This window comes from Oncorhynchus mykiss, chromosome 18, assembly GCF_013265735.2.
Source record: "Oncorhynchus mykiss isolate Arlee chromosome 18, USDA_OmykA_1.1, whole genome shotgun sequence".
In the NCBI taxonomy this organism is placed as follows: domain Eukaryota; kingdom Metazoa; phylum Chordata; class Actinopteri; order Salmoniformes; family Salmonidae; genus Oncorhynchus; species Oncorhynchus mykiss.
The window spans coordinates 15355173-15382390 of NC_048582.1; the positions used below are offsets into that span (position 1 = coordinate 15355173).

Consider the following 27218-nt stretch of genomic DNA (forward strand, 5'->3'; position numbering starts at 1 on the left):
TTAGTTGAATCAGGTATGATGGTGCTTGGCTGGAACAAAAGCCTGAACCCAACTGGCCAACACTGCTCTCGCAATTGGTGAAACTTCGTAATTAGCCTACTTATATTTTTTACAGTCTGAACATGATCAGTTCCCACTAAATGAACGATATTCTAAGCAGAAATGACTCCAAATCATAAAGGATAATGACATCCAGTTTGTGTTTCCTAGCGGTATGTTAGCTGTGTACCAGGTAGCGTTGGCGTCCTCTCTGGAAACCTCACAGGTGAGCACCACAGGATCCAGCTCCATGGCAGACTTCTGGAGCTCCTCCTCAGGGACCTCACTGAACTGCACAGGGGGACCTGGTGGGGGAGGGAGAGAGGGGGAGAGGGAGAGGGTGAGCTACCTGGGGAGGTTGGATGGTCATGGTTAGAGTTAGTGTTTGGTTGTTGAGGAGGAGGCTTGCTGTGTTGGAGGGGTTGGAGTGAGTAGTGGACTGTTTTGTTACAGTGTGATCAAACTAAGCATGCTCTTCCAGAGGTTTGTTCAGATACATATCAGAAAGATCAGGACAGTGAGTGAGAGGAAAGATATGGGGGTGAAAAACAGGTTAGAGAAGACTCAGAGAACATTTTCAGAACAGAAGCCACCACACTGGGTTACAGGATTAAGATAATCCTGTCAATAACAACAACAACAACAACAACAACATAAGATGACTAGCCGGCACAGAGGAAGTACAACACAGTATTAGGATTCCCTCAGAGAATAGACAGAACAACAATCTCCGTTGTTCACCTTTGACCTCCACCTGAAACACACTGACATCATCAGCTGTCCGACACATGTAAACGCCCGAGTGGGAGAAGTCAGGCATTTGGATAATCAGCATCCTTGTATGCCCATCCTCCTGAAAGACTACACCAGGCAGGTTGAAGATCTGCTCGCCATCTTTGTACCAGTAGACCTGGGCATACAGGTCTGATAGGTCACAGTGGAGAACGATGGGCTCGCCAGCCTCAGCGGCCTTGGTCCTCTCCTCTTCAGGGAGGTGGGAGAACATGGCTCCCACAGCTAGGGGTGTTATGGGTGATTGGTTAAGGTGGCAGATATGGGATGCTCAGTTCGCTTGGGTGATCGTCAGCGTGATTCAGTATGACATCATGGCTGATGGCTGAATAAATTTGTTGTGAATTCAAAGAGATGGTCAAACTTCTGAAAAACCTCCAGTATAGAAAGTTGATGTTTATATGTAAAATATAACATTTCTGGTTGAGAGTGCAACCAAACATGACATACAGCAACTCACCTTCAACCTCCACGTTGAAATTGATGACTTCACCCATCGTCTCGCATGTGTACACGCCAGAGTCGGTGAACTCAGCCGATCGGATAACAATCCTCCTCATGTTGCCTTCTGATTGGATGTTGAGGCTGTCTGTCACCTGTAGCTCCACCCCATCCTTGAACCAGCCCACGCTGGCTGAGGGGTGGGACACCTCACAGTACAGGACCACAGGGTCACCAGTCTCCACCCTCTTGTTACTGTCTGACTCTGACATTGGGCTGAACTTCACCACCGCAGCTGGAATGGAATCATCACCAAAAAATATGTACAAGCAGTATTCAGTATTCTAATATCATGCAATTGCATATCATTACAGTACAAACAAGCCTAATGTAAATGTTAAAACAGTCCTTGTTATAAGGCCTCCTCAATACAGATTGTCTAGCTTGACGCCATTATCATGTTATTTCTCTTTACACTCCACCGTTCTCCAACACCTACCTTGAACCTTGAGAACCGCTGAGTCTCTGACTCCGTTGGCGATGAAGGTGACCTCTGCCTCGTGGTCTTCCACCTTGGTGCTGTGGATTACCAGGGAGTGCTGTGTCTTGGCCTGTTGGATAGAGTAGTGTTGGCTATCCTGTAGCTGGGTGCTGTTCAGGAACCAGGTGCCCGTCACCATCACTGACAGATCGATGGAGAACAGGGCGTCCTCCCCCTCCGTCACCTCACAGCCCTGGAGATGGGTCCTGATCTTGGGACCTGGCACTGAGAGGTGAGAGTTCAAAACTAGTGACATCAAATGAATTTACATAGCTGCAGGGTACACAAATACCATAGTGCATGACAGCCTTTCATCCCTGATCACATCAACATGGTTTCTCTCCAATTCAGCACTCACCAAGATGGACGACTTTAGGGAACTCCACGTGTCCACTACGGCCATACTTATTGATGCAGCAGACACGGAAGCGGTAATCGCCCTCGCACGGCACGCTGTCGCCCATGACCTCTGCGGAGGTCGCAGTGTCGGAGGTCGCACACCTCAGCCACTCCTGTGATCCCACTTCCTGTCTCTCCAGGACATAGACGGAGCGGGTGGTGGTCTGGCTGGTGGGGGCCGGCTCCCAGGAGAGGAGCACGCTGTTGGGCCTGTCCACATCCATCTCCACCCCCACTGGACAGATGGGAGGGCTGTGTCTGGCAGCTGTGGAGAAAACCGAAACAAGGGGAAAGGTACAAAGTAGGTGAGCATTGGTTGCCATGATGCTTGTAGCCTGTCGTACGTTTGTTAGTCTCTAGCAGCTACATTAGATATGTTGCACAGTATAGCTGGAGTTTTCACCATACTGTCATTCTAGCCCTTTCGGATCTACATGGTTAAATCCCCAAAAAGTTAACTGTAAACTGTGTACGTGATGATTAAACTTTGATTTGACTTGGAAAGTCCCTAAGTAAGGGGCCATGGGTCCCTTTGGTCAACATCCACCTTACCTTTGACTCTGAGCCGGGACGAGGTCTTGGATCTTCCCACAACGAAGGTCACGACCCCAGTGTCCCCGTGGCAGACGTTGACGAACACCAGCATGTGGGTTTTACCAAAGGACTTGAGGATAGTCTGGTGGCTCTCGCGTAGCTTCAGGCCATCTTTGAACCAGTGGACATCCATGTTCTCCTCCTCTACCTCCACACAGAACACAGCATTCTCCCCCTCTAACACGTCTAGTTTTCGAGGAAGTTTTTTAACAATTGTGCCTGTGGGTGAGAAAGAGCGTTGAGGGTCATGTACTGTATGGCTGTATATCCTGGAGAAAAATCATTGGGTTTATAGAAAATAATTTAAAAACATTTAAAAAAAAACATTTGTTTCAATAGTTCTGATGCTCAAATAAGTATTTTCTAGACTGTATTAAATGAGTGAATGATACACTGCCATACTTCTTCCATACTATAAGACGTCTACCTACCTTTGACGGCCAGCTCAGCGATACTCTTCCCTCCATCAGGCATCTCACAGAGATAGACCCCATCGTCGTCCGCTCCCACATCTCGGATAGTGAGCCTGCGCCTGGTTCCGTTCTGCTCTATGCCGTATTTACCACCTGGCTGCAGTCTCTGGTCCTCCAGGTACCAGGAAGTAGGGATGCCCTCATTAGGTACCTCACACTCCAACACGGCCATGCCTCTCTCTCTCACCTCCACGTCTTGCAGAGACCGCCTGAACCGCACCGCTGGAGCTGCACACGGGTGGAAAGGAAGGTAGTTGTGGATTGGTTCATACACTGTCTGGAAAACATTTTGCAGTATGTCCCTGTATAGTATTTTTACAGTGCTTTAGGCACATTTGAGGTTGTTTTTACAGTGCTTTAGGTACATTTTAGGTTGTTTTTACAATGCTTTAGGCACATTTTAGGTTGTTTTTACAGTGCTTTAAGCACATTTTAGGTTGTTTTTACAATGCTTTAGGTACATTTTAGGTTGTTTTTACAATGCTTTAGATACATTTTAGGTTGTTTTTACAATGCTTTAGATACATTTTAGGTTGTTTTTACAATGCTTTAGGTACATTTTAGGTTGTTTTTACAATGCTTTAGATACATTTTAGGTTGTTTTTACAATGCTTTAGATACATTTTAGGTTGTTTTTACAATGCTTTAGGTACATTTTAGGTTGTTTTTACAATGCTTTAGATACATTTTAGTTTGTTTTTACAATGCTTTAGGTACATTTTAGGTTGTTTTTACAATGCTTTAGGTACATTATAGGTTGTTTTTACAATGCTTTAGGTACATTTTAGGTTGTTTTTACAGTGCTTTAGGTACATTATAGGTTGTTATTACAGTGCTTAACCCAGATTTTAGGTTGTTTTTACAATGCTTCTGTTACATTATAGGTTGTTTTTACAATGCTTCTGTTACATTTTAGGTTGTTTTTACAATGCTTTAGGTACATTTTAGGTTGTTTTTACAATGCTTTAGGTACATTATAGGTTGTTTTTACAGTGCTTAACCCAGATTTTAGGTTGTTTTTACAATGCTTCTGTTACATTTTAGGTTGTTTTTACAATGCTTTAGATACATTTTAGGTTGTTTTTACAATGCTTTAGATACATTTTAGGTTGTTTTTACAATGCTTTAGATACATTTTAGGTTGTTTTTACAATGCTTTAGGTACATTTTAGGTTGTTTTTACAATGCTTTAGATACATTTTAGGTTGTTTTTACAATGCTTTAGATACATTTTAGGTTGTTTTTACAATGCTTTAGGTACATTTTAGGTTGTTTTTACAGTGCTTTAGGTACATTTTAGGTTGTTTTTACAATGCTTTAGATACATTTTAGGTTGTTTTTACAATGCTTCTGTTACATTTTAGGTTGTTTTTACAATGCTTTAGGTACATTTTAGGTTGTTTTTACAATGCTTTAGGTACATTTTAGGTTGTTTTTACAATGCTTAACCCAGATTTTAGGTTGTTTTTACAATGCTTTAGGTACATTTTAGGTTGTTTTTACAATGCTTAACCCAGATTTTAGGTTGTTTTTACAATGCTTAACCCAGATTTTAGGTTGTTTTTACAGTGCTTTAGGTACATTTTAGGTTGTTTTTACAGTGCTTTAGGTACATTTTAGGTTGTTTTTACAATGCTTAACCCAGATTTTAGGTTGTTTTTACAATGCTTTAGGTACATTTTAGGTTGTTTTTACAGTGCTTTAGGTACATTATAGGTTGTTTTTACAGTGCTTAACCCAGATTTTAGGTTGTTTTTACAATGCTTCTGTTACATTTTAGGTTGTTTTTACAATGCTTTAGGTACATTATAGGTTGTTTTTACAATGCTTCTGTTACATTTTAGGTTGTTTTTACAATGCTTTAGGTACATTTTAGGTTGTTTTTACAGTGCTTTAGGTACATTTTAGGTTGTTTTTACAGTGCTTTAGGTACATTTTAGGTTGTTTTTACAATGCTTTAGGTACATTTTAGGTTGTTTTTACAGTGCTTTAGGTACATTTTAGGTTGTTTTTACAGTGCTTAACCCAGATTTTAGGTTGTTTTTACAATGCTTCTGTTACATTATAGGTTGTTTTTACAATGCTTCTGTTACATTTTAGGTTGTTTTTACAATGCTTCTGTTACATTTTAGGTTGTTTTTACAGTGCTTTAGGTACATTTTAGGTTGTTTTTACAATGCTTTAGATACATTTGAGGTTGTTTTTACAATGCTTTAGGTACATTTTAGGTTGTTTTTACAGTGCTTAACCCAGATTTTAGGTTGTTTTTACAATGCTTCTGTTACATTATAGGTTGTTTTTACAATGCTTCTGTTACATTTTAGGTTGTTTTTACAATGCTTTAGATACATTTTAGGTTGTTTTTACAATGCTTTAGATACATTTTAGGTTGTTTTTACAATGCTTTAGATACATTTTAGGTTGTTTTTACAATGCTTTAGATACATTTTAGGTTGTTTTTACAATGCTTTAGATACATTTTAGGTTGTTTTTACAATGCTTTAGGTACATTTTAGGTTGTTTTTACAATGCTTTAGATACATTTTAGGTTGTTTTTACAATGCTTTAGGTACATTTTAGGTTGTTTTTACAATGCTTCTGTTACATTTTAGGTTGTTTTTACAATGCTTCTGTTACATTTTAGGTTGTTTTTACAATGCTTCTGTTACATTTTAGGTTGTTTTTACAGTGCTTTAGGTACATTATAGGTTGTTTTTACAATGCTTCTGTTACATTTTAGGTTGTTTTTACAATGCTTCTGTTACATTTTAGGTTGTTTTTACAGTGCTTTAGGTACATTATAGGTTGTTTTTACAATGCTTTAGGTACATTTTAGTTTGTTTTTACAGTGCTTAACCCAGATTTTAGGTTGTTTTTACAGTGCTTCTGTTACATTTTAGGTTGTTTTTACAGTGCTTTAGGTACATTATAGGTTGTTTTTACAGTGCTTTAGGTACATTTTAGTTTGTTTTTACAATGCTTTAGGTACCTTTTAGGTTGTTTTTACAATGCTTTAGGTACATTTTAGGTTGTTTTTACAGTGCTTAACCCAGATTTTAGGTTGTTTTTACAATGCTTCTGTTACATTATAGGTTGTTTTTACAGTGCTTTAGATACATTTTAGGTTGTTTTTACAGTGCTTTAGATACATTTTAGGTTGTTTTTACAGTGCTTTAGGTACATTATAGGTTGTTTTTACAGTGCTTTAGGCACATTTTAGGTTGTTTTTACAATGCTTTAGATACATTTTAGGTTGTTTTTACAGTGCTTTAGGTACATTTTAGGTTGTTTTTACAGTGCTTTAGGTACATTATAGGTTGTTTTTACAGTGCTTTAGGCACATTTTAGGTTGTTTTTACAATGCTTTAGATACATTTTAGGTTGTTTTTACAATGCTTAACCCAGATTTTAGGTTGTTTTTACAATGCTTCTGTTACATTTTAGGTTGTTTTTACAATGCTTCTGTTACATTTTAGGTTGTTTTTACAATGCTTTAGATACATTTTAGGTTGTTTTTACAATGCTTAACCCAGATTTTAGGTTGTTTTTACAATGCTTCTGTTACATTTTAGGTTGTTTTTACAATGCTTAACCCAGATTTTAGGTTGTTTTTACAATGCTTCTGTTACATTTTAGGTTGTTTTTACAATGCTTTAGGTACATTATAGGTTGTTTTTACAGTGCTTAACCCAGATTTTAGGTTGTTTTTACAATGCTTCTGTTACATTATAGGTTGTTTTTACAGTGCTTTAGGTACATTTTAGTTTGTTTTTACAGTGCTTTAGGCACATTTTAGGTTGTTTTTACAATGCTTTAGATACATTTTAGGTTGTTTTTACAGTGCTTTAGATACATTTTAGGTTGTTTTTACAGTGCTTTAGATATATTTTAGGTTGTTTTTACAATGCTTTAGGTACATTTTAGGTTGTTTTTACAGTGCTTTAGATACATTTTAGGTTGTTTTTACAGTGCTTTAGGTACATTTTAGGTTGTTTTTACAGTGCTTTAGGCACATTTTAGGTTGTTTTTACAGTGCTTTAGATACATTTTAGGTTGTTTTTACAGTGCTTTAGGTACATTTTAGGTTGTTTTTACAATGCTTTAGATACATTTTAGGTTGTTTTTACAGTGCTTTAGGCACATTTTAGGTTGTTTTTACAGTGCTTTAGGTACATTTTAGGTTGTTTTTACAGTGCTTTAGGTACATTTTAGGTTGTTTTTACAGTGCTTTAGGTACATTTTAGGTTGTTTTTACAATGCTTTAGATACATTTTAGGTTGTTTTTACAATGCTTTAGATACATTTTAGGTTGTTTTTACAATGCTTTAGGTACATTTTAGGTTGTTTTTACAATGCTTTAGATACATTTTAGGTTGTTTTTACAGTGCTTCAGGTACATTTTAGGTTGTTTTTACAATGCTTTAGGCACATTTGAGGTTGTTTTTATAGTGCTTAACCCAGATTTTAGGTTGTTTTTACAGTGCTTTAGGTACATTTTAGGTTGTTTTTACAATGCTTTAGGCACATTTTAGGTTGTTTTTAACAATGCTTTAGGCACATTTGAGGTTGTTTTTACAGTGCTTAACCCAGATTTTAGGTTGTTTTTACAATGCTTTAGGTACATTTTAGGTCGTTTTTACAATGCTTTAGGTACATTTTAGGTTGTTTTTACAATGCTTTAGGTACATTTTAGGTTGTTTTTACAATGCTTTAGGTACATTTTAGGTTGTTTTTACAGTGCTTTAGGTACATTTTAGGTCGTTTTTACAATGCTTTAGGTACATTTTAGGTTGTTTTTACAATGCTTTAGGTACATTTTAGGTTGTTTTTACAATGCTTTAGATACATTTTAGGTTGTTTTTACAATGCTTTAGGTACATTTTAGGTTGTTTTTACAATGCTTTAGATACATTTTAGGTTGTTTTTACAGTGCTTTAGGTACATTTTAGGTTGTTTTTACAATGCTTTAGATACATTTTAGGTTGTTTTTACAATGCTTTAGATACATTTTAGGTTGTTTTTACAATGCTTTAGGTACATTTTAGGTTGTTTTTACAATGCTTTAGATACATTTTAGGTTGTTTTTACAGTGCTTTAGGTACATTTTAGGTTGTTTTTACAATGCTTTAGATACATTTTAGGTTGTTTTTACAATGCTTTAGATACATTTTAGGTTGTTTTTACAATGCTTTAGGTACATTTTAGGTTGTTTTTACAGTGCTTAACCCAGATTTTAGGTTGTTTTTACAGTGCTTTAGGTACAATTTAGGTCGTTTTTACAATGCTTTAGGTACATTTTAGGTTGTTTTTACAGTGCTTTAGATACATTTTAGGTTGTTTTTACAATGCTTTAGATACATTTTAGGTTGTTTTTACAATGCTTCAGATACATTTGAGGTTGTTTTTACAATGCTTTAGATACATTTGAGATTGTTTTTACAATGCCTTAGGTACATTTTAGGTTGTTTTTACAGTGCTTTAGATACATTTTAGGTTGTTTTTACAATGCTTTAGGTACATTTTAGGTTGTTTTTACAATGCTTTAGGTACATTTTAGGTTGTTTTTACAGTGCTTTAGATACATTTTAGGTTGTTTTTACAGTGCTTTAGATACATTTTAGGTTGTTTTTACAATGCTTTAGGTACATTTTAGGTTGTTTTTACAATGCTTTAGATACATTTGAGGTTGTTTTTACAATGCTTTAGATACATTTTAGGTTGTTTTTACAGTGCTTTAGGTACATCTTAGGTTGTTTTTACAATGCTTTAGGCACATTTTAGGTTGTTTTTACAGTGCTTTAGATACATTTGAGGTTGTTTTTACAATGCTTTAGATACATTTGAGGTTGTTTTTACAATGCTTTAGGTACATTTTAGGTTGTTTTTACAATGCTTTAGATACATTTTAGGTTGTTTTTACAATGCTTTAGGTACATTTTAGGTTGTTTTTACAATGCTTTAGGTACATTTTAGGTTGTTTTTACAGTGCTTTAGATACATTTTAGGTTGTTTTTACAATGCTTTAGATACATTTTAGGTTGTTTTTACAATGCTTTAGATACATTTTAGGTTGTTTTTACAATGCTTTAGGTGCAATTTAGGTTGTTTTTACAATGCTTTAGATACATTTGAGGTTGTTTTTACAATGCTTTAGATACATTTTAGGTTGTTTTTACAGTGCTTTAGATACATTTTAGGTTGTTTTTACAGTGCTTTAGGCACATTTTAGGTTGTTTTTACAGTGCTTAACCCAGATTTTAGGTTGTTTTTACAATGCTTTAGGTACATTTTAGGTTGTTTTTACAGTGCTTTAGATACATTTTAGGTTATTTTTACAGTGCTTAACCCAGATTTTAGGTTGTTTTTACAATGCTTTAGGTACATTTTAGGTTGTTTTTACAATGCTTTAGGTACATTTTAGGTTGTTTTTACAATGCTTTAGGTACATTTTAGGTTGTTTTTACAATGCTTTAGGTACATCTTAGGTTGTTTTTACAATGCTTTAGATACATTTTAGGTTGTTTTTACAGTGCTTAACCCAGATTTTAGGTTGTTTTTACAATGCTTTAGGTACATTTTAGGTTGTTTTTACAATGCTTTAGGTACATTTTAGGTTGTTTTTACAATGCTTTAGGTACATTTTAGGTTGTTTTTACAATGCTTTAGATACATTTGAGGTTGTTTTTACAATGCTTTAGGTACATTTTAGGTTGTTTTTACAATGCTTTAGGTACATTTTAGGTTGTTTTTACAATGCTTTAGGTACATTTTAGGTTGTTTTTACAATGCTTTAGATACATTTGAGGTTGTTTTTACAATGCTTTAGGTACATTTTAGGTTGTTTTTACAGTGCTTTAGATACATTTTAGGTTGTTTTTACAATGCTTTAGGTACATTTTAGGTTGTTTTTACAGTGCTTAACCCAGATTTTAGGTTGTTTTTACAATGCTTTAGGTACATTTGAGGTTGTTTTTACAGTGCTTCAGGTACATTTTAGGTTGTTTTTACAATGCTTTAGGTACATTTTAGGTTGTTTTTACAGTGCTTTAGGCACATTTTAGGTTGTTTTTACAATGCTTTAGGCACATTTTAGGTTGTTTTTCAAATGCTTTAGATACATTTTAGGTTGTTTTTACAATGCTTTAGGTACATTTTAGGTTGTTTTTACAATGCTTTAGATACATTTGAGGCTGTTTTTACAATGCTTTAGATACATTTTAGGTTGTTTTTACAGTGCTTTAGGTACATTTTAGGTTGTTTTTACAATGCTTTAGGCACATTTTAGGTTGTTTTTACAGTGCTTTAGATACATTTGAGGTTGTTTTTACAATGCTTTAGATACATTTCAGGTTGTTTTTACAATGCTTTAGGTGCAATTTAGGTTGTTTTTACAATGCTTTAGATACATTTGAGGTTGTTTTTACAATGCTTTAGATACATTTGAGGTTGTTTTTACAATGCTTTAGATACATTTTAGGTTGTTTTTACAATGCTTTAGGTACATTTTAGGTCGTTTTTACAATGCTTTAGGTACATTTTAGGTTGTTTTTACAATGCTTTAGGTACATTTTAGGTTGTTTTTACAATGCTTTAGGTACATTTTAGGTTGTTTTTACAATGCTTTAGATACATTTGAGGTTGTTTTTACAATGCTTTAGGTACATTTTAGGTTGTTTTTACAGTGCTTTAGATACATTTTAGGTTGTTTTTACAATGCTTTAGGTACATTTTAGGTTGTTTTTACAGTGCTTAACCCAGATTTTAGGTTGTTTTTACAATGCTTTAGGTACATTTGAGGTTGTTTTTACAGTGCTTCAGGTACATTTTAGGTTGTTTTTACAATGCTTTAGGTACATTTTAGGTTGTTTTTACAGTGCTTTAGGCACATTTTAGGTTGTTTTTACAATGCTTTAGGCACATTTTAGGTTGTTTTTCAAATGCTTTAGATACATTTTAGGTTGTTTTTACAGTGCTTTAGATACATTTTAGGTTGTTTTTACAATGCTTTAGATACCTTTTAGGTTGTTTTTACAATGCTTCAGATACATTTGAGGTTGTTTTTATAATGCTTTAGATACATTTGAGGTTGTTTTTACAATGCTTTAGGTACATTTTAGGTTGTTTTTACAGTGCTTTAGATATATTTTAGGTTGTTTTTACAATGCTTTAGGTACATTTTAGGTTGTTTTTACAGTGCTTAACCCAGATTTTAGGTTGTTTTTACAATGCTTTAGGTACATTTTAGGTTGTTTTTACAGTGCTTTAGATACATTTTAGGTTGTTTTTACAATGCTTTAGGTACATTTTAGGTTGTTTTTACAATGCTTTAGGTACATTTTAGGTTGTATTTACAGTGCTTTAGATACATTTTAGGTTGTTTTTACAATGCTTTAGGTACATTTTAGGTTGTTTTTACAATGCTTTAGATACATTATAGGTTGTTTTTACAATGCTTTAGGTACATTTTAGGTTGTTTTTACAATGCTTTAGATACATTTTAGGTTGTTTTTACAGTGCTTTAGATACATTTTAGGTTGTTTTTACAATGCTTTAGGTACATTTTAGGTTGTTTTTACAATGCTTTAGATACATTTTAGGTTGTTTTTACAGTGCTTTAGATACATTTTAGGTTGTTTTTACAATGCTTTAGATACATTATAGGTTGTTTTTACAATGCTTTAGGTACATTTTAGGTTGTTTTTACAATGCTTTAGATACATTTTAGGTTGTTTTTACAATGCTTTAGATACATTTGAGGTTGTTTTTACAGTGCTTTAGGTACATTTTAGGTTGTTTTTACAATGCTTTAGGTACATTTTAGGTTGTTTTTACAATGCTTTAGATACATTTGAGGTTGTTTTTACAGTGCTTTAGGTACATTTTAGGTTGTTTTTACAGTGCTTTAGGTACATTTTAGGTTGTTTTTACAATGCTTTAGGTACATTTTAGGTTGTTTTTACAATGCTTTAGATACATTTGAGGTTGTTTTTACAATGCTTTAGATACATTTTAGGTTGTTTTTACAATGCTTTAGGTACATTTTAGGTTGTTTTTACCGTGCTTAACCCAGATTTTAGGTTGTTTTTACAATGCTTTAGGTACATTTTAGGTTGTTTTTACAATGCTTTAGGTACATTTTAGGTTGTTTTTACAATGCTTTAGATACATTTGAGGTTGTTTTTACAATGCTTTAGATACATTTTAGGTTGTTTTTACAGTGCTTTAGGTACATTTTAGGTTGTTTTTACAATGCTTTAGGCACATTTTAGGTTGTTTTTACAGTGCTTTAGATACATTTGAGGTTGTTTTTACAATGCTTTAGATACATTTGAGGTTGTTTTTACAATGCTTTAGGTACATTTTAGGTTGTTTTTACAATGCTTTAGATACATTTTAGGTTGTTTTTACAATGCTTTAGGTACATTTTAGGTTGTTTTTACAATGCTTTAGGTACATTTTAGGTTGTTTTTACAGTGCTTTAGATACATTTTAGGTTGTTTTTACAATGCTTTAGATACATTTTAGGTTGTTTTTACAATGCTTTAGATACATTTTAGGTTGTTTTTACAATGCTTTAGGTGCAATTTAGGTTGTTTTTACAATGCTTTAGATACATTTGAGGTTGTTTTTACAATGCTTTAGATACATTTTAGGTTGTTTTTACAGTGCTTTAGATACATTTTAGGTTGTTTTTACAGTGCTTTAGGCACATTTTAGGTTGTTTTTACAGTGCTTAACCCAGATTTTAGGTTGTTTTTACAATGCTTTAGGTACATTTTAGGTTGTTTTTACAGTGCTTTAGATACATTTTAGGTTGTTTTTACAGTGCTTTAGATACATTATAGGTTGTTTTTACAATCCTTTAGGTACATTTTAGGTTGTTTTTACAATGCTTTAGGTACATTTTAGGTTGTTTTTACAGTGCTTTAGATACATTTTAGGTTGTTTTTACAGTGCTTAACCCAGATTTTAGGTTGTTTTTACAATGCTTTAGGTACATTTTAGGTTGTTTTTACAATGCTTTAGGTACATTTTAGGCTGTTTTTACAATGCTTTAGGTACATTTTAGGTTGTTTTTACAATGCTTTAGGTACATCTTAGGTTGTTTTTACAATGCTTTAGATACATTTTAGGTTGTTTTTACAGTGCTTAACCCAGATTTTAGGTTGTTTTTACAATGCTTTAGGTACATTTTAGGTTGTTTTTACAATGCTTTAGGTACATTTTAGGTTGTTTTTACAATGCTTTAGGTACATTTTAGGTTGTTTTTACAATGCTTTAGATACATTTGAGGTTGTTTTTACAATGCTTTAGGTACATTTTAGGTTGTTTTTACAATGCTTTAGGTACATTTTAGGTTGTTTTTACAATGCTTTAGGTACATTTTAGGTTGTTTTTACAATGCTTTAGATACATTTGAGGTTGTTTTTACAATGCTTTAGGTACATTTTAGGTTGTTTTTACAGTGCTTTAGATACATTTTAGGTTGTTTTTACAATGCTTTAGGTACATTTTAGGTTGTTTTTACAGTGCTTTAGGTACATTTTAGGTTGTTTTTACAGTGCTTTAGGCACATTTTAGGTTGTTTTTACAATGCTTTAGGCACATTTTAGGTTGTTTTTCAAATGCTTTAGATACATTTTAGGTTGTTTTTACAATGCTTTAGGTACATTTTAGGTTGTTTTTACAATGCTTTAGATACATTTGAGGTTGTTTTTACAATGCTTTAGATACATTTTAGGTTGTTTTTACATTGCTTTAGGTACATTTTAGGTTGTTTTTACAATGCTTTAGGCACATTTTAGGTTGTTTTTACAGTGCTTTAGATACATTTGAGGTTGTTTTTACAATGCTTTAGATACATTTCAGGTTGTTTTTACAATGCTTTAGGTGCAATTTAGGTTTTTTTTACAATGCTTTAGATACATTTGAGGTTGTTTTTACAATGCTTTAGATACATTTGAGGTTGTTTTTACAATGCTTTAGATACATTTTAGGTTGTTTTTACAATGCTTTAGGTACATTTTAGGTCGTTTTTACAATGCTTTAGGTACATTTTAGGTTGTTTTTACAATGCTTTAGGTACATTTTAGGTTGTTTTTACAATGCTTTAGGTACATTTTAGGTTGTTTTTACAATGCTTTAGATACATTTGAGGTTGTTTTTACAATGCTTTAGGTACATTTTAGGTTGTTTTTACAGTGCTTTAGATACATTTTAGGTTGTTTTTACAATGCTTTAGGTACATTTTAGGTTGTTTTTACAGTGCTTAACCCAGATTTTAGGTTGTTTTTACAATGCTTTAGGTACATTTGAGGTTGTTTTTACAGTGCTTCAGGTACATTTTAGGTTGTTTTTACAATGCTTTAGGTACATTTTAGGTTGTTTTTACAGTGCTTTAGGCACATTTTAGGTTGTTTTTACAATGCTTTAGGCACATTTTAGGTTGTTTTTCAAATGCTTTAGATACATTTTAGGTTGTTTTTACAGTGCTTTAGATACATTTTAGGTTGTTTTTACAATGCTTTAGATACCTTTTAGGTTGTTTTTACAATGCTTCAGATACATTTGAGGTTGTTTTTATAATGCTTTAGATACATTTGAGGTTGTTTTTACAATGCTTTAGGTACATTTTAGGTTGTTTTTACAGTGCTTTAGATATATTTTAGGTTGTTTTTACAATGCTTTAGGTACATTTTAGGTTGTTTTTACAGTGCTTAACCCAGATTTTAGGTTGTTTTTACAATGCTTTAGGTACATTTTAGGTTGTTTTTACAGTACTTTAGATACATTTTAGGTTGTTTTTACAATGCTTTAGGTACATTTTAGGTTGTTTTTACAATGCTTTAGGTACATTTTAGGTTGTATTTACAGTGCTTTAGATACATTTTAGGTTGTTTTTACAATGCTTTAGGTACATTTTAGGTTGTTTTTACAATGCTTTAGATACATTATAGGTTGTTTTTACAATGCTTTAGGTACATTTTAGGTTGTTTTTACAATGCTTTAGATACATTTTAGGTTGTTTTTACAGTGCTTTAGATACATTTTAGGTTGTTTTTACAATGCTTTAGGTACATTTTAGGTTGTTTTTACAATGCTTTAGATACATTTTAGGTTGTTTTTACAGTGCTTTAGATACATTTTAGGTTGTTTTTACAATGCTTTAGATACATTATAGGTTGTTTTTACAATGCTTTAGGTACATTTTAGGTTGTTTTTACAATGCTTTAGATACATTTTAGGTTGTTTTTACAATGCTTTAGATACATTTGAGGTTGTTTTTACAGTGCTTTAGGTACATTTTAGGTTGTTTTTACAATGCTTTAGGTACATTTTAGGTTGTTTTTACAATGCTTTAGATACATTTGAGGTTGTTTTTACAGTGCTTTAGGTACATTTTAGGTTGTTTTTACAGTGCTTTAGGTACATTTTAGGTTGTTTTTACAATGCTTTAGGTACATTTTAGGTTGTTTTTACAATGCTTTAGATACATTTGAGGTTGTTTTTACAATGCTTTAGATACATTTTAGGTTGTTTTTACAATGCTTTAGGTACATTTTAGGTTGTTTTTACCGTGCTTAACCCAGATTTTAGGTTGTTTTTACAATGCTTTAGGTACATTTTAGGTTGTTTTTACAATGCTTTAGGTACATTTTAGGTTGTTTTTACAATGCTTTAGGTACATTTTAGGTTGTTTTTACAATGCGTAACCCAGATTTTAGGTTGTTTTTACAATGCTTTAGGTACATTTTAGGTTGTTTTTACAGTGCTTCAGGTACATTTTAGGTTGTTTTTACAATGCTTTAGGCACATTTTAGGTTGTTTTTACAGTGCTTTAGATACATTTTAGGTTGTTTTTACAATGCTTTAGGTACATTTTAGGTTGTTTTTACAATGCTTTAGGTACATTTTAGGTTGTTTTTACAATGCTTTAGGCACATTTTAGGTTGTTTTTACAATGCTTTAGATACATTTTAGGTTGTTTTTACAATGCTTTAGATACATTTTAGGTTGTTTTTACAGTGCTTTAGATACATTTTAGGTTGTTTTTACAATGCTTTAGATACATTTTAGGTTGTTTTTACAATGCTTTAGATACATTTTAGGTTGTTTTTACAATGCTTTAGATACATTTTAGGTTGTTTTTACAATGCTTTAGATACATTTTAGGTTGTTTTTACAGTGCTTTAGATACATTTTAGGTTGTTTTTACAATGCTTTAGGTACATTTTAGGTTGTTTTTACAATGCTTTAGGTACATTTTAGGTTGTTTTTACAATGCTTTAGATACATTTTAGGTTGTTTTTACAGTGCTTAACCCAGATTTTAGGTTGTTTTTACAATGCTTTAGGTACATTTTAGGTTGTTTTTACAGTGCTTTAGATACATTTTAGGTTGTTTTTACAATGCTTTAGGTACATTTTAGGTTGTTTTTACAATGCTTTAGGTACATTTTAGGTTGTTTTTACAGTGCTTTAGATACATTTTAGGTTGTTTTTACAATGCTTTAGGTACATTTTAGGTTGTTTTTACAATGCTTTAGATACATTATAGGTTGTTTTTACAATGCTTTAGGTACATTTTAGGTTGTTTTTACAATGCTTTAGATACATTTTAGGTTGTTTTTACAGTGCTTTAGATACATTTTAGGTTGTTTTTACAATGCTTTAGGTACATTTTAGGTTGTTTTTACAATGCTTTAGATACATTTTAGGTTGTTTTTACAGTGCTTTAGATACATTTTAGGTTGTTTTTACAATGCTTTAGATACATTATAGGTTGTTTTTACAATGCTTTAGGTACATTTTAGGTTGTTTTTACAATGCTTTAGATACATTTTAGGTTGTTTTTACAATGCTTTAGATACATTTGAGGTTGTTTTTACAGTGCTTTAGGTACATTTTAGGTTGTTTTTACAATGCTTTAGGTACATTTTAGGTTGTTTTTACAATGCTTTAGGTACATTTTAGGTTGTTTTTACAATGCTTTAGGTACATTTTAGGTTGTTTTTACAATGCTTTAGATACATTTGAGGTTGTTTTTACAATGCTTTAGATACATTTTAGGTTGTTTTTACAATGCTTTAGGTACATTTTAGGTTGTTTTTACAGTGCTTAACCCAGATTTTAGGTTGTTTTTACAATGCTTTAGGTACATTTTAGGTTGTTTTTACAGTGCGTAACCCAGATTTTAGGTTGTTTTTACAGTGCTTCAGGTACATTTTAGGTTGTTTTTACAATGCTTTAGGCACATTTTAGGTTGTTTTTACAGTGCTTTAGATACATTTTAGGTTGTTTTTACAATGCTTTAGGCACATTTTAGGTTGTTTTTACAATGCTTTAGGTACATTTTAGGTTGTTTTTACAATGCTTTAGGCACATTTTAGGTTGTTTTTACAATGCTTTAGATACATGTTAGGTTGTTTTTACAATGCTTTAGATACATTTTAGGTTGTTTTTACAGTGCTTTAGATACATTTTAGGTTGTTTTTACAATGCTTTAGATACATTTTAGGTTGTTTTTACAATGCTTTAGATACATTTTAGGTTGTTTTTACAGTGCTTTAGATACATTTTAGGTTGTTTTTACAATGCTTTAGGTACATTTTAGGTTGTTTTTACAATGCTTTAGGTACATTTTAGGTTGTTTTTACAATGCTTTAGATACATTTGAGGTTGTTTTTACAATGCTTTAGATACATTTTAGGTTGTTTTTACAGCGCTTAACCCAGATTTTAGGTTGTTTTTACAATGCTTTAGGTACATTTTAGGTTGTTTTTACAGTGCGTAACCCAGATTTTAGGTTGTTTTTACAATGCTTCAGGTACATTTTAGGTTGTTTTTACAATGCTTTAGGCACATTTTAGGTTGTTTTTACAGTGCTTTAGATACATTTTAGGTTGTTTTTACAGTGCTTTAGGCACATTTTAGGTTGTTTTTACAGTGCTTTAGATACATTTTAGGTTGTTTTTACAATGCTTTAGGCACATTTTAGGTTGTTTTTACAGTGCTTTAGGGACATTTTAGGTTGTTTTTACAATGCTTTAGATACATTTTAGGTTGTTTTTACAATGCTTTAGGTACATTTTAGGTTGTTTTTACAATGCTTTAGATACATTTGAGGTTGTTTTTACAATGCTTTAGATACATTTGAGGTTGTTTTTACAGTGCTTTAGGTACATTTTAGGTTGTTTTTACAATGCTTTAGGCACATTTTAGGTTGTTTTTACAGTGCTTTAGATACATTTGAGGTTGTTTTTACAATGCTTTAGATACATTTTAGGTTGTTTTTACAATGCTTTAGGTGCGATTTAGGTTGTTTTTACAATGCTTTAGATACATTTGAGGTTGTTTTTACAATGCTTTAGATACATTTTAGGTTGTTTTTACAATGCTTTAGGTACATTTTAGGTTGTTTTTACAGTGCTTTAGATACATTTTAGGTTGTTTTTACAATGCTTTAGATACATTTTAGGTTGTTTTTACAATGCTTCAGATACATTTGAGGTTGTTTTTACAATGCTTTAGATACATTTGACGTTGTTTTTACAGTGCTTTAGATACATTTTAGGTTGTTTTTACAATGCTTTAGGTACATTTTAGGTTGTTTTTACAGTGCTTTAGATACATTTTAGGTTGTTTTTACAATGCTTTAGGTACATTTTAGGTTGTTATTACAGTGCTTAACCCAGATTTTAGGTTGTTTTTACAATGCTTTAGGTACATTTTAGGTTGTTTTTACAATGCTTTAGGTACATTTTAGGTTGTTTTTACAGTGCTTTAGATACATTTTAGGTTGTTTTTACAGTGCTTTAGGTACATTTTAGGTTGTTTTTACAGTGCTTAACCCAGATTTTAGGTTGTTTTTACAGTGCTTTAGATACATTATAGGTTGTTTTTACAATGCTTTAGGTACATTTTAGGTTGTTTTTACAATGCTTTAGGTACATTTTAGGTTGTTTTTACAATGCTTTAGATACATTTTAGGTTGTTTTTACAGTGCTTAACCCAGATTTTAGGTTGTTTTTACAATGCTTTAGATACATTATAGGTTGTTTTTACAATGCTTTAGGTACATTTTAGGTTGTTTTTACAATGCTTTAGGTACATTTTAGGTTGTTTTTACAATGCTTTAGGTACATTTTAGGTTGTTTTTACAATGCTTTCGGTACATTTTAGGTTGTTTTTACAATGCTTTAGATACATTTTAGGTTGTTTTTACAGTGCTTAACCCAGATTTTAGGTTGTTTTTACAATGCTTTAGAGACATTATAGGTTGTTTTTACAATGCTTTAGGTACATTTTAGGTTGTTTTTACAATGCTTTAGGTACATTTTAGGTTGTTTTTACAATGCTTTAGGTACATTTTAGGTTGTTTTTACAATGCTTTAGGTACATTTTAGGTTGTTTTTACAATGCTTTAGGTACATTTTAGGTTGTTTTTACAATGCTTTAGATACATTTTAGGTTGTTTTTACAGTGCTTAACCCAGATTTTAGGTTGTTTTTACAATGCTTTAGGTACATTATAGGTTGTTTTTACAATGCTTTAGGTACATTTTAGGTTGTTTTTACAGTGCTTTAGGTACATTTTAGGTTGTTTTTACAGTGCTTAACCCAGATTTTAGGTTGTTTTTACAGTGCTTTAGATACATTATAGGTTGTTTTTACAATGCTTTAGGTACATTTTAGGTTGTTTTTACAATGCTTTAGGTACATTTTAGGTTGTTTTTACAATGCATTAGATACATTTTAGGTTGTTTTTACAGTGCTTAACCCAGATTTTAGGTTGTTTTTACAGTGCTTTAGATACATTATAGGTTGTTTTTACAATGCTTTAGGTACATTTTAGGTTGTTTTTACAATGCTTTAGGTACATTTTAGGTTGTTTTTACAATGCTTTAGATACATTTTAGGTTGTTTTTACAGTGCTTAACCCAGATTTTAGGTTGTTTTTACAGTGCTTTAGATACATTATAGGTTGTTTTTACAATGCTTTAGGTACATTTCAGGTTGTTTTTACAATGCTTTAGGTACATTTTAGGTTGTTTTTACAATGCTTTAGGTACATTTTAGGTTGTTTTTACAATGCTTTAGATACATTTGAGGTTGTTTTTACAATGCTTTAGATACATTTTAGGTTGTTTTTACAATGCTTTAGGTACATTTTAGGTTGTTTTTACAGTGCTTTAGGCACATTTTAGGTTGTTTTTACAGTGCTTTAGGTACATTTTAGGTTGTTTTTACAGTGCTTTAGATACATTTTAGGTTGTTTTTACAGTGCTTTAGGCACATTTGAGGTTGTTTTTATAATGCTTTAGATACATTTGAGGTTGTTTTTACAATGCTTTAGGTACATTTTAGGTTGTTTTTACAGTGCTTTAGATACATTTTAGGTTGTTTTTACAATGCTTTAGGCACATTTTAGGTTGTTTTTACAATGCTTTAGATACATTTTAGGTTGTTTTTACAATGCTTTAGGTACATTTTAGGTTGTTTTTACAGTGCTTTAGGCACATTTTATGTTGTTTTTACAATGCTTTAGGTACATTTTAGGTTGTTTTTACAGTGCTTTAGATACATTTTAGGTTGTTTTTACAGTGCTTTAGGCACATTTGAGGTTGTTTTTACAGTGCTTTAGATACATTTTAGGTTGTTTTTACAATGCTTTAGGTACATTTTAGGTTGTTTTTACAGTGCTTAACCCAGATTTTAGGTTGTTTTTACAGTGCTTTAGATACATTTTAGGTTGTTTTTACAATGCTTTAGGTACATTTTAGGTTGTTTTTACAGTGCTTTAGGTACATTTTAGGTTGTTTTTACAATGCTTTAGATACATTTTAGGTTGTTTTTACAATGCTTTAGGTACATTTTAGGTTGTTTTTACAGTGCTTTAGATACATTTTAGGTTGTTTTTACAATGCTTTAGATACATTTTAGGTTGTTTTTACAATGCTTCAGATACATTTGAGGTTGTTTTTACAATGCTTTAGATACATTTGACGTTGTTTTTACAGTGCTTTAGATACATTTTAGGTTGTTTTTACAATGCTTTAGGTACATTTTAGGTTGTTTTTACAGTGCTTTAGATACATTTTAGGTTGTTTTTACAATGCTTTAGGTACATTTTAGGTTGTTATTACAGTGCTTAACCCAGATTTTAGGTTGTTTTTACAATGCTTTAGGTACATTTTAGGTTGTTTTTACAATGCTTTAGGTACATTTTAGGTTGTTTTTACAGTGCTTTAGATACATTTTAGGTTGTTTTTACAGTGCTTTAGGTACATTTTAGGTTGTTTTTACAGTGCTTAACCCAGATTTTAGGTTGTTTTTACAGTGCTTTAGATACATTATAGGTTGTTTTTACAATGCTTTAGGTACATTTTAGGTTGTTTTTACAATGCTTTAGGTACATTTTAGGTTGTTTTTACAATGCTTTAGATACATTTTAGGTTGTTTTTACAGTGCTTAACCCAGATTTTAGGTTGTTTTTACAATGCTTTAGATACATTATAGGTTGTTTTTACAATGCTTTAGGTACATTTTAGGTTGTTTTTACAATGCTTTAGGTACATTTTAGGTTGTTTTTACAATGCTTTAGGTACATTTTAGGTTGTTTTTACAATGCTTTAGGTACATTTTAGGTTGTTTTTACAATGCTTTAGATACATTTTAGGTTGTTTTTACAGTGCTTAACCCAGATTTTAGGTTGTTTTTACAATGCTTTAGATACATTATAGGTTGTTTTTACAATGCTTTAGGTACATTTTAGGTTGTTTTTACAATGCTTTAGGTACATTTTAGGTTGTTTTTACAATGCTTTAGGTACATTTTAGGTTGTTTTTACAATGCTTTGGGTACATTTTAGGTTGTTTTTACAATGCTTTAGGTACATTTTAGGTTGTTTTTACAATGCTTTAGATACATTTTAGGTTGTTTTTACAGTGCTTAACCCAGATTTTAGGTTGTTTTTACAATGCTTTAGATACATTTGAGGTTGTTTTTACAATGCTTTAGATACATTTTAGGTTGTTTTTACAATGCTTTAGGTACATTTTAGGTTGTTTTTACAGTGCTTAACCCAGATTTTAGGTTGTTTTTACAATGCTTTAGGTACATTTTAGGTTGTTTTTACAGTGCGTAACCCAGATTTTAGGTTGTTTTTACAGTGCTTCAGGTACATTTTAGGTTGTTTTTACAATGCTTTAGGCACATTTTAGGTTGTTTTTACAGTGCTTTAGATACATTTTAGGTTGTTTTTACAATGATTTAGGCACATTTTAGGTTGTTTTTACAATGCTTTAGGTACATTTTAGGTTGTTTTTACAATGCTTTAGGCACATTTTAGGTTGTTTTTACAATGCTTTAGATACATGTTAGGTTGTTTTTACAATGCTTTAGATACATTTTAGGTTGTTTTTACAGTGCTTTAGATACATTTTAGGTTGTTTTTACAATGCTTTAGGCACATTTTAGGTTGTTTTTACAATGCTTTAGGTACATTTTAGGTTGTTTTTACAGTGCTTAACCCAGATTTTAGGTTGTTTTTACAGTGCTTTAGATACATTATAGGTTGTTTTTACAATGCTTTAGGTACATTTTAGGTTGTTTTTACAATGCTTTAGGTACATTTTAGGTTGTTTTTACAATGCTTTAGATACATTTTAGGTTGTTTTTACAGTGCTTAACCCAGATTTTAGGTTGTTTTTACAATGCTTTAGATACATTATAGGTTGTTTTTACAATGCTTTAGGTACATTTTAGGTTGTTTTTACAATGCTTTAGGTACATTTTAGGTTGTTTTTACAATGCTTTAGGTACATTTTAGGTTGTTTTTACAATGCTTTAGGTACATTTTAGGTTGTTTTTACAATGCTTTAGATACATTTTAGGTTGTTTTTACAGTGCTTAACCCAGATTTTAGGTTGTTTTTACAATGCTTTAGATACATTATAGGTTGTTTTTACAATGCTTTAGGTACATTTTAGGTTGTTTTTACAATGCTTTAGGTACATTTTAGGTTGTTTTTACAATGCTTTAGGTACATTTTAGGTTGTTTTTACAATGCTTTAGGTACATTTTAGGTTGTTTTTACAATGCTTTAGGTACATTTTAGGTTGTTTTTACAATGCTTTAGATACATTTTAGGTTGTTTTTACAGTGCTTAACCCAGATTTTAGGTTGTTTTTACAATGCTTTAGATACATTTGAGGTTGTTTTTACAATGCTTTAGATACATTTTAGGTTGTTTTTACAATGCTTTAGGTACATTTTAGGTTGTTTTTACAGTGCTTAACCCAGATTTTAGGTTGTTTTTACAATGCTTTAGGTACATTTTAGGTTGTTTTTACAGTGCGTAACCCAGATTTTAGGTTGTTTTTACAGTGCTTCAGGTACATTTTAGGTTGTTTTTACAATGCTTTAGGCACATTTTAGGTTGTTTTTACAGTGCTTTAGATACATTTTAGGTTGTTTTTACAATGATTTAGGCACATTTTAGGTTGTTTTTACAATGCTTTAGGTACATTTTAGGTTGTTTTTACAATGCTTTAGGCACATTTTAGGTTGTTTTTACAATGCTTTAGATACATGTTAGGTTGTTTTTACAATGCTTTAGATACATTTTAGGTTGTTTTTACAGTGCTTTAGATACATTTTAGGTTGTTTTTACAATGCTTTAGGCACATTTTAGGTTGTTTTTACAATGCTTTAGGTACATTTTAGGTTGTTTTTACAATGCTTTAGGCACATTTTAGGTTGTTTTTACAATGCTTTAGATACATGTTAGGTTGTTTTTACAATGCTTTAGATACATTTTAGGTTGTTTTTACAGTGCTTAACCCAGATTTTAGGTTGTTTTTACAATGCTTTAGATACATTATAGGTTGTTTTTACAATGCTTTAGGTACATTTTAGGTTGTTTTTACAATGCTTTAGGTACATTTTAGGTTGTTTTTACAATGCTTTAGGTACATTTTAGGTTGTTTTTACAATGCTTTAGGTACATTTTAGGTTGTTTTTACAATGCTTTAGGTACATTTTAGGTTGTTTTTACAATGCTTTAGATACATTTTAGGTTGTTTTTACAGTGCTTAACCCAGATTTTAGGTTGTTTTTACAATGCTTTAGAGACATTATAGGTTGTTTTTACAATGCTTTAGGTACATTTTAGGTTGTTTTTACAATGCTTTAGGTACATTTTAGGTTGTTTTTACAATGCTTTAGGTACATTTTAGGTTGTTTTTACAATGCTTTAGGTACATTTTAGGTTGTTTTTACAATGCTTTAGGTACATTTTAGGTTGTTTTTACAATGCTTTAGATACATTTTAGGTTGTTTTTACAGTGCTTAACCCAGATTTTAGGTTGTTTTTACAATGCTTTAGGTACATTATAGGTTGTTTTTACAATGCTTTAGGTACATTTTAGGTTGTTTTTACAGTGCTTTAGGTACATTTTAGGTTGTTTTTACAGTGCTTAACCCAGATTTTAGGTTGTTTTTACAGTGCTTTAGATACATTATAGGTTGTTTTTACAATGCTTTAGGTACATTTTAGGTTGTTTTTACAATGCTTTAGGTACATTTTAGGTTGTTTTTACAATGCATTAGATACATTTTAGGTTGTTTTTACAGTGCTTAACCCAGATTTTAGGTTGTTTTTACAGTGCTTTAGATACATTATAGGTTGTTTTTACAATGCTTTAGGTACATTTTAGGTTGTTTTTACAATGCTTTAGGTACATTTTAGGTTGTTTTTACAATGCTTTAGATACATTTTAGGTTGTTTTTACAGTGCTTAACCCAGATTTTAGGTTGTTTTTACAGTGCTTTAGATACATTATAGGTTGTTTTTACAATGCTTTAGGTACATTTCAGGTTGTTTTTACAATGCTTTAGGTACATTTTAGGTTGTTTTTACAATGCTTTAGGTACATTTTAGGTTGTTTTTACAATGCTTTAGATACATTTGAGGTTGTTTTTACAATGCTTTAGATACATTTTAGGTTGTTTTTACAATGCTTTAGGTACATTTTAGGTTGTTTTTACAGTGCTTTAGGCACATTTTAGGTTGTTTTTACAGTGCTTTAGGTACATTTTAGGTTGTTTTTACAGTGCTTTAGATACATTTTAGGTTGTTTTTACAGTGCTTTAGGCACATTTGAGGTTGTTTTTATAATGCTTTAGATACATTTGAGGTTGTTTTTACAATGCTTTAGGTACATTTTAGGTTGTTTTTACAGTGCTTTAGATACATTTTAGGTTGTTTTTACAATGCTTTAGGCACATTTTAGGTTGTTTTTACAATGCTTTAGATACATTTTAGGTTGTTTTTACAATGCTTTAGGTACATTTTAGGTTGTTTTTACAGTGCTTTAGGCACATTTTATGTTGTTTTTACAATGCTTTAGGTACATTTTAGGTTGTTTTTACAGTGCTTTAGATACATTTTAGGTTGTTTTTACAGTGCTTTAGGCACATTTGAGGTTGTTTTTACAGTGCTTTAGATACATTTTAGGTTGTTTTTACAATGCTTTAGGTACATTTTAGGTTGTTTTTACAGTGCTTAACCCAGATTTTAGGTTGTTTTTACAGTGCTTTAGATACATTTTAGGTTGTTTTTACAATGCTTTAGGTACATTTTAGGTTGTTTTTACAGTGCTTTAGGTACATTTTAGGTTGTTTTTACAATGCTTTAGATACATTTTAGGTTGTTTTTACAATGCTTTAGGTACATTTTAGGTTGTTTTTACAGTGCTTTAGATACATTTTAGGTTGTTTTTACAATGCTTTAGATACATTTTAGGTTGTTTTTACAATGCTTCAGATACATTTGAGGTTGTTTTTACAATGCTTTAGATACATTTGACGTTGTTTTTACAGTGCTTTAGATACATTTTAGGTTGTTTTTACAATGCTTTAGGTACATTTTAGGTTGTTTTTACAGTGCTTTAGATACATTTTAGGTTGTTTTTACAATGCTTTAGGTACATTTTAGGTTGTTATTACAGTGCTTAACCCAGATTTTAGGTTGTTTTTACAATGCTTTAGGTACATTTTAGGTTGTTTTTACAATGCTTTAGGTACATTTTAGGTTGTTTTTACAGTGCTTTAGATACATTTTAGGTTGTTTTTACAGTGCTTTAGGTACATTTTAGGTTGTTTTTACAGTGCTTAACCCAGATTTTAGGTTGTTTTTACAGTGCTTTAGATACATTATAGGTTGTTTTTACAATGCTTTAGGTACATTTTAGGTTGTTTTTACAATGCTTTAGGTACATTTTAGGTTGTTTTTACAATGCTTTAGATACATTTTAGGTTGTTTTTACAGTGCTTAACCCAGATTTTAGGTTGTTTTTACAATGCTTTAGATACATTATAGGTTGTTTTTACAATGCTTTAGGTACATTTTAGGTTGTTTTTACAATGCTTTAGGTACATTTTAGGTTGTTTTTACAATGCTTTAGGTACATTTTAGGTTGTTTTTACAATGCTTTAGGTACATTTTAGGTTGTTTTTACAATGCTTTAGATACATTTTAGGTTGTTTTTACAGTGCTTAACCCAGATTTTAGGTTGTTTTTACAATGCTTTAGATACATTATAGGTTGTTTTTACAATGCTTTAGGTACATTTCAGGTTGTTTTTACAATGCTTTAGGTACATTTTAGGTTGTTTTTACAATGCTTTAGGTACATTTTAGGTTGTTTTTACAATGCTTTAGATACATTTGAGGTTGTTTTTACAATGCTTTAGATACATTTTAGGTTGTTTTTACAATGCTTTAGGTACATTTTAGGTTGTTTTTACAGTGCTTTAGGCACATTTTAGGTTGTTTTTACAGTGCTTTAGGTACATTTTAGGTTGTTTTTACAGTGCTTTAGATACATTTTAGGTTGTTTTTACAGTGCTTTAGGCACATTTGAGGTTGTTTTTATAAT

The 27218-nt window shown here is 31.5% G+C and overlaps 1 protein-coding gene across 2 annotated transcripts in view; it reads right to left on the reverse strand.

Annotated features, from left to right (window-relative positions):
• LOC110495436 (obscurin-like protein 1) overlaps positions 1–27218 on the reverse strand; it is a 60568-nt gene that overhangs the window by 9193 nt on the left and 24157 nt on the right. For both annotated transcript variants that reach the window (XR_005037379.1, XM_036951937.1), the window contains exons 3-8: positions 3238–3507; positions 2765–3025; positions 2172–2477; positions 1772–2038; positions 1292–1567; positions 230–344 (exon numbers count right to left, since the gene is read on the reverse strand). Coding sequence is in view for 1 of the 2 variants with exons in the window: in XM_036951937.1 (XP_036807832.1) it covers positions 230–344; positions 1292–1567; positions 1772–2038; positions 2172–2477; positions 2765–3025; positions 3238–3507 (1495 nt within the window). In the remaining variant the exon portion in view is untranslated. The remainder of the gene's footprint in view (positions 1–229; positions 345–1291; positions 1568–1771; positions 2039–2171; positions 2478–2764; positions 3026–3237; positions 3508–27218) is intronic.